Source organism: Triticum aestivum, chromosome 1B (genome assembly GCF_018294505.1).
Source record: "Triticum aestivum cultivar Chinese Spring chromosome 1B, IWGSC CS RefSeq v2.1, whole genome shotgun sequence".
Lineage (NCBI taxonomy): Eukaryota > Viridiplantae > Streptophyta > Magnoliopsida > Poales > Poaceae > Triticum > Triticum aestivum.
Genome location: NC_057795.1, coordinates 361,280,218 through 361,288,254, shown reverse-complemented (window position 1 = coordinate 361,288,254; position 8,037 = coordinate 361,280,218). Strand labels below are relative to the sequence as shown.

General features: G+C 46.0%; 1 protein-coding gene across 2 annotated transcripts; it reads right to left on the bottom strand.

Moving 5' to 3' along the window:
- Window positions 1–5,121: 5,121 nt before the first annotated feature.
- LOC123091391 (actin-depolymerizing factor 10) lies at window positions 5,122–7,257 on the bottom strand. 2 transcript variants are annotated; one of them, XM_044512894.1, is made up of 3 exons: window positions 7,022–7,257; window positions 6,539–6,807; window positions 5,122–5,635 (listed from the first exon to the last, which is right to left on the bottom strand). In XM_044512894.1, the coding sequence occupies exons 1-3, from the start codon at window positions 7,238–7,240 to the stop codon at window positions 5,479–5,481; spliced, it is 645 nt and encodes a 214-aa protein (XP_044368829.1). In that variant the 5' UTR covers window positions 7,241–7,257; the 3' UTR covers window positions 5,122–5,478. The 2 variants fall into 2 exon arrangements, with proteins under 2 accessions (XP_044368829.1, XP_044368835.1); XM_044512900.1 differs by lacking the exon at window positions 7,022–7,257 and adding an exon at window positions 6,911–6,987.
- Between the last annotated feature and the right edge of the window lie 780 nt (window positions 7,258–8,037).

The following is an 8,037-nucleotide window of genomic DNA, read 5'->3' as shown; positions in this document are numbered from 1 at the left end:
GTGTGCTATCAAACGTCACACGTAACTGGGTGATTATAAAGATGCTCTACAGGTATCTTCGAAGATGTTTGTTGGTTTGGCATACATCAAGATTAGGATTTGTCACTCCGAGTATCGGAGAGGTATCTCTGGGCCCTCTCGGTAATGCACATCATAAGAAGCCTTGCAAGCAAAGTGACTAATGAGTTAGTTACAGGATGATGCATTACGTAATGAGTAAAGAGACTTGCCGGTAACAAGATTGATCTAGGTATGAAGATACCGATGATCGAATCTCGGGCAAGTAACATACCGATGACAAAGGGAATAATGTATGTTGTCATAACGGTTCGACCGATAAAGATCTTCGTAGAATATGTGGGAGCCAATATGACCATCCAGGTTTTGCTATTGGTTATTGATCGGAGAGGTGTCTCGGTCATGTCTACATAGTTCTCGAACCCGTAGGGTCCGCACGCTTAACGTTCGATGACGATATTGTATTATATGAGTTATGTAATTTGGTGACCAAATGTTGTTTGGAGTCCCGGATGAGATCACAGACATGACGAGGAGTCTCAAAATGGTTGATAGGTAAAGATTGATATATAGGACGATGGTATTCGGACACCAGAAGTGTTCTGGAGGGTACCGGGTACATATCGGGTCACCGAAAAGGAGTTTCGGGCAACCCCGGCAAAGATATGGGCTTAATGGGCCGAGGGAGGGACAGAACATCCCACAAGGGACTGGTGCACCCTTTACCTGGCCGCAGGCCCTAGAGGAAGGAAAGGAGGGGGCGCCACCTCTTCCTGCCTTTCCCCCTTCGTGGGAGAAAGGAAAAGGGGGGGCGCCACCTGCTCCTTCCTTCCCCTCATCGCCAAAAGAAGGAAAGGGGGGGCGCCAGCCTAGGACAGGAGCCCAAGTAGGATGTGTTGGGGAACGCGGTAATTTCAAAAAAAATCCTACGATCAGCAAGATCTATCTAGGTGATGCATAGCAATGAGAGGGGAGAGTGTGTCCACATACCCTCGTAGACCGAAAGCGGAAGCGTTTCAATAATGCGGTTGATGTAGTCGAACTTCTTCGTAATCTAACCGATCCAAGTATCGAATGTACGGCACCTCCGCGTTCAGCACATGTTCAGCTCAATGACGTCCCTCGTGCTCTTGATCCAGTTGAGGACGAGGGTGAGTTCCGTCAGCACGACGGCCTGGCAACAGTGATGATGATGTTACCGGCGCAGGGCTTCGCCTAAGCACTACGATGGTATGATCGAGGTGTGTAATTGTGGAGGGGGGCACCGCACACGGTTAAGAGAAACTTGTGTGTCCTAGGGTGCCCCCCCCCCCCGCCCCGTATATAAAGGAGGGAGGGGGCCGGTCGGCCTTAGGGGCGCGCCCAAAGAGGAGGAGTCCTACTAGGACTTCCTAGTCCTAGTAGGATTCCACTTCAAGGAAGAGGGGGAAGGAAAGGAGAGGGAGAGGGAGTAGGAAAGGGGGGCGCCCCCCCCCTTCCCTTGTCCAATTCGGACTCCAAGGGAGGGGCGCACGGCCTGCCCTGGATGCCCTCCTCTCTCTCCACTAAGGCCCATGGTGGCCCATTAGTTCCCCCGGGGGGTTCCGGTAACCCCTCCGGCACTCCGGTTTTACCCGAAACTTCCCGGAACACTTCCGTGTCCGAATAACATGGTCCAATATATCAACCTTTATGTCTCAGCCATTTCGAGACTCCTCGTCACGTCTGTGATCTCATCCGGGACTCCAAACAAACTTTGGTCATCAAAAACACATAACTCATAATACATATCGTCATCAAACGTTAAGCGTGCGGACCCTACGGGTTCGAGAACTATGTAGACATGACCGTGACACATCTCCGGTCAATAACCAATAGCGGAACTTGGATGATCATATTGGCTCCTACATATTCTACGAAGATCTTTATTGGTCAAACCGCATAACAACATACGTTGTTCCCTTTGTCATCGGTATGTTTCTTGCCCGAGATTCGATCGTCGGTATCATCATACCTAGTTCAATCTTATTACCGGCAGGTCTCTTTACTCGTTCAGTAATACTTCATCCCGCAACTAACTCATTAGTCACAATGCTTGCAAGGCTTATAGTGATGAGTATTATCGAGAGGGCCTGGAGATACCTCTCTGAAACACGGAGTGACAAATCCTAATCTCGATCTATGCCAACCCAACAAACACCTTCGGAGACACCTGTAGAGCATCTTTATAATCAGCAATTTACGTTGTGACGTTTAATAGTACACAAGGTGTTCCTCCGGTATTCGAGAGTTGCATAATCTCATAGTCTGAGGAACATGTATAAGTCATGAAGAAAGCAGTAGCAATGAAACTTTGACAATCATAATGCTAAGCTAACGGATGGGTCATGTCCATCACATCATTCTCCTAATGATGTGATCTCGTTTATCAAATGACAACACATGTCTATGGTTAGGAAACATAACCATCTTTTATTAACGAGCTAGTCAAGTAGAGGCATACTAGGGACACTATGTTTTGTCTATGTATTCACACATGTACTAAGTTTCCAGTTAATACAATTCTAGCATGAATAATAAACATTTATCATGAAATAAGGAAATAAATAATAAATTTATTATTGCCTCTAGGGCATATTTCCTTCAGGTTCATGCCTTTGATGGCGGTCCAGACCTCCTCCTCACTGAAGGGGGGCCGTTAGGGCAGCATTGGCCGCAGCCGAGACGCAGAATCTGTCATGCCAAATATCCGGGGCAAGGGCTACCCCCCCCCCCCCCCCCGAGGGGAGGGCGAGAAAAGGGCTTTATAAAAGCCATATACATGGGCATGGATCTCATCCGGGTGTTGAAGGAGGGAGTCTTCGTCCGAGAGGAGGGGGATCGTGTTGCAGCGGCTAGGCCATATTAGCGTCGCCCTTAAGGACCCATCGTTGGGTACCCCGTTGGCGCCAATACGCCTGCTCATCCGTGTAGATGACCGCAAGCTTATCCTCGAGGTCGTAGCGAATAAGCCACTCGTCTGGGGAAATACCAGAAGTGTAAGATCGGAGGTCAAGGGCCTGGATGGCGACCAAGATGGCTTTCTTACGATCGCGCACTACCCGGCCCAGGTTCGCGCCCCAGCCCTTCATAAACTGACGGGCGCGTTTAGCGCCAGAAGTGGAGGGTGTCAATCGTCGAGAAGGGTCGAGGGGCGGCGGCGCGGGCCTCAACCCAGCGGCTATTGACGGCCTCAACGAAGTCGAGCTGGTTAAGCCAGAAATCCTCAAACCGGAACCGAGGAGGTTGAGGAGGGCGGTCGTTCTCGGAAGAGAGGAGCAGGGGAACATGGTCAGACCCAATCCGGGTAATCGCGCGAAGCGACGCTAGGGGGCATCGCAGTTCCCATTCCGGGGAGATCAGGACTTGGTCCAAGACGGAGCGAGTCGGGTCTGCCTGACGGTTGGTCCAGGTAAATCTGGCACCAACCCTATCTAGTTCACGGAGGCCTAAGTCCGCGATACATTCGTTGAACATCTGCATCAGAGGGTAGTTGATCATGTCATGATAGGGTATTCGAGAGCCTCCTAACATTGACACAACTGATCACGACCAATGGACTACAGCAAGGCGACTGAACGACAACACCAACCACCTCTTCAACTACGCGTGAGTACAAGACCATGACCATTATGGGCAACAATGATGTTGCCACTTGCCAGGATTGTGACCGTTCGCAGTCACTCCGATCAACACAGCCTCTTGTTTAGATTGAGATTATGCTTTCATGCTTATGCTAGTGAGAAAGACATGCTAGACTTTCCTTCGGCTTGCTGAATGTATAGTTTGCCTTTCAGCAAAAAGAAAAAGGAAAAAATGGTATAGTTTGCCTCTTATGACAGATTCCATAAGCAATATGCATGCCTTGTTGTTTCCTTAGATTAAACTAAGAGTATGGCTAGATCTCAGTCGATTGAGATTTAAACAAGTCTCAGTCAAGTGACATAATATGCAAGAGAGAAAAGGAAACAACTGGAAATAAATTTTTACACGGATCTTGATGTATCATCTATAGGACTTAACGAAGTCTCTGTCGACTGAGACTTAGCAAAACGGTTAAACTAATTCGAGTGTTGCTGATTACTTCAACAGGTTCATGCTTAATTATTTCAATATTTTAAAAATGCTTTATTATGTGTTCTTTTTCTCGGGGGAAAAGGGTTTCCATTACTCATCCATAGTCAGATCCAACTCACAGTTTTACAACACCATCCGGGCCAGACCGCATGGGGTTGTAAAATCAACAATCAGAATCATTTAATATCAACGAGGAATTGGAGGCGATGTACTTTGTTAATGTTCGGTTGTATGTGAACTGTGGCGAATAAACTCGATTCGGTTTAGATTGTGCTTTGGCATGGTGACGAGTCAAATTATGTTATCGTATGGTTGCCACGCTTTCAGTCTATATATTCTGAAACACACAAATAAATATTATACTCCCTTCGTCCTAAAATAAGTGACTCAAAAATGACTCAACTTTGTACTAACTTTAGTACAAAGTTGACTCACTTTTGAGTCACTTATTTTGGGACGGAGGGAGTACTTGTTTGTTACTCCATTACACTAGTGTCAGAAACACTCTTATATTATGGGGCTGAGAGAGTAGCAATTTAAGAAAATATTCTGGGAAGGCACGAACCACCGACTAGTCTAAAACACCTAATCCTGGCAGATTATCATAATCGAAGCAAAGCCAAACGATAACAAATTTCGTATATATAAATGTGGTGATGCAAAGGAAATTATCATGAAGTTGTATCAGACTACATAATAATTGAGATAAAGCAACAAGGAAACTTGTGGGGGAAAAGGACAATAGTATTAGAAAGTCAAAACAACTGCTAATATTGTTAGAATTTGATTTAGCTCTCTCTAAAGACAAAGAAAAACATGTTTGTATGTTTGCCAAGTCTGTTTTAATGTAAAAAAAAAACAGGGAAAACATCAAAGGACATGATGACAACAGCCATTCCTTACACTGGAAATACCAGAGTTACACTTATTCACTATGCATAATATAGCAGTAGAGTAGCAGAAGAACCCTGACAAAAAATTGCAGAACAAGCACAACACCACTGTAAGTAGCAAATCATACTGCATGATTCACTGGACATTCATTACAAAAAAAAACCAGAACAAAACCACTGAGCACTAGCAGTTTAAGCTCAACAAAACTGTTGCTTAGGATAGACAAATAGTACATCAACTAGACATTAAATGGAGCCGTTTCCACATCATATTATAGGGAACTTATCTAGCTATATTAATATCACTGAGATGCTATCTCCTGAAAAAAGGAACACTGCATACTCAGGTGTGATCAGCAGCCGGATTATACACCATGCTTCACATCAGTGCACCAGCGCCGCATTTCAGTAGCAGGCTACGCATCTTGAGCTACTGGTGTGTATCAGCAAGCTAGCAGAGTCAACCTAGCTATCAGGTTCTATTAGCACGGACCCTCAGAACTTCCAAGTCCATGTCGTCAGGGTCAGTTGCCTGGATCTCAAAGTGCACCCCGTCGAGCTCGTGGCGGAATTGATTCCTGGACACAGCATATATGGTCTTTGCACGGATGCGAGAATCATCGGGAGACCTGAAAAGAAAGAGAACAGCTGTAATATTGTTATCTTCTTAGGAATTAGCAGCAGCTACTTTTGACAACTGACAAGAATACCCTACAAAAATTGAAACAGAAAACCAGGTATTCAGTACCATGAATGGAAAATCCATGGATAGTCATGCAGTGCAAGTGATGTGTATCCCACATGGACACTTCATCAAATTTTAAAAACGCTATCCCATGAAATCTACAATTTAATTAATATCTTACCAAATATCAACGTGCAACTAATACATCTTACCTAATATAACGTGCAACTAATATCCTACCTAATATACACGTGCATTGCACATACACGATTACTAGTGAACTGTGTACACAAACATTCTTGTCTAAAAAACATTCTAACCACTGATAACTGAAAAGGATTGTCAAGTGCACTGCCGTCAGCTAGCCCCATTGTTACTGAATTGCACTTTTGTATTCGTCCCTTTGCTGTTATCTTTGCGAGGTTACATGGAAAAATAAAATGTTTCCTTTGTAGGATATATTAGAGAATTAAGTTGGCCGTTGGGTTAGCTTGAAACATAATGCTTATTGGACAGAGTATCATGTAACGCGTATGAACATCCTAACCAGTAACCACCGAAAGCTGAAAGGACTGTACAATGACTGGGGTTAGCCACCCCCAGTTTTACTGAAGCTGTGCTTCTGTATCCACCCCTTCGCTGTTTAAGTGTTTAACACAGCAATAAATCTTTTTGGAGAATTATCATAGCAATAAATTATTTTCCACAATTAACACAACCATAAATCCTTTTGAACAATTATCATAGCAAATAAATAAATATATCTAGACAGAATCTTCAACTCTGTAACCAAACTGAATTCAGTCACAGGTGACAAGAAACAGGGGGCAAGAAAGACAAGGCTAACCAGGAGATGAAGAAAATCTTGCTCTTGCGGCAGTTGTCGTCGCTGACGAAATCCAGGTCGTAGACGGCGTAGCGGCAGTCGTCCACAGGCAGCGAGGCCGTGAAGTCGTCATAGCTCTCCCCGGGCGCACCGGTCTTCTCGACCACGACCTCCTCCGTGCTGTCGTCGATCTTGAATATCACGTACCGGTGCACCTTCCTCCTCTTCAGCTCCATGAACGCGCTCTTGCTCCGCTCCGGCACGTCAATCCACGCCGGCGAGTTCCCACCCTACACAAACAACCGGCCAGCTCCCCCGTCAGCCACAGAACAACAGACATTCCCGCTCGCTCGGTTGCCAAGATCGGCGAAAAAGAAAGGAGAAAACAACAACCATGAGCGTAAACCCAAGAAACTCCATGGTGCTGTTGCAATTGCCGCCGAGGAAGCCCGGCGGAGGGGTTAAAAGGGGAGGGGGGGACAGGGGGTGGGGGTGGGAACTCACCAGGCACGGCCACGCCAAGGCCGCCGCCGCCGCCAGCGCCATGTGCTCTCGCTCGCCAAGATCCTGGTCTCGCGGCGGGGTGGTGCTGGTCGATCCGAGGGAGGCGGGCGGGCCGAGGGATCGATCCCACGGGCGGTGGAGGAGATTGGGTTGAGGTGGGATTAGTTTAGTTTTCCGATGGGAGGCGGGATCGAGAAAGCGTATTGATGATGGGATCATGGGATTCGTGCGCGGCGCCCCGCCGCGTCCAGTTGAAATCGGCACCTTCAACCTAGATTTGGGCCATCAAACAGGCCCAGTCTGTGAACCAAATAGTAGTCTCTCTCCTATAGACGGCCCTGCTAATAAGGAGAGCCCGGCCCAATAGAAAGATTATTTTCTTCCAAAAGTGGTTTCGAAGCGCGAGCTCTATGTCTCGCATTAAGCGAGATGAATGGTTCTCCAAAATCACTTATTAAGTGGTACTCTTTGCAATCCCTCAGGAAAAAATAGTACTCTTTGCAAATGTCACTTCCATCTTCCCAGATTGTGACAAGTGTCGCACTACATGTGACTCATTTGTCCCAACCTGTGAGTTTTTCCTTTTCCGTAGATTCGTTTATTCAAAATATTTTATCTCTCAAACCGTGCGTCAAATCTTGAACAGTTTTCACCGTGGAACTCCTCGCGTCGAGAGATTCAAAATTAGATCATATATTGATAGGTTTCGATGAAAAAATTCCACAACAAAACCCAAACTGGGAGCATGTTTTTTCCCTTTCCAAGAGACACGTTCGTGCCTCTCGCGGAAGCATATATGTGCCTCCACGAGAAGTAAATTTTCATTTTTGAGAGGCACGGCCATTCCTCGCATAAGCAAATTCGTGTCTCCACGCGAAGTAAATACGTGCCTCTCGTGGTAGAAAAAAACATGTGTTTTCCCTTTTGTGAGAAAAACATTCGTGCCTCTCGCGTAAGCACACCACGTGAAAAAAATCTGTGCCTCTCATGTAAGGAAAAAAATAAAAATGCATTTT

Bases quoted from the DNA above. Each gene is read 5' to 3' on its own strand.
- LOC123091391 (XM_044512894.1), bottom strand. From the start codon at position 7,240: ATGATCCCATCATCAATACGCTTTCTCGATCCCGCCTCCCATCGGAAA. The intron at 6,808-7,021 runs GTGAGTTCCCAC...TTGTTTGTGTAG, and splicing joins CCTTGGCGTGGCCGTGCCTG to GGTGGGAACTCGCCGGCGTG. The intron at 5,636-6,538 runs GTTAGCCTTGTC...CTTTCTTTTCAG, and splicing joins AAGATTTTCTTCATCTCCTG to GTCTCCCGATGATTCTCGCA.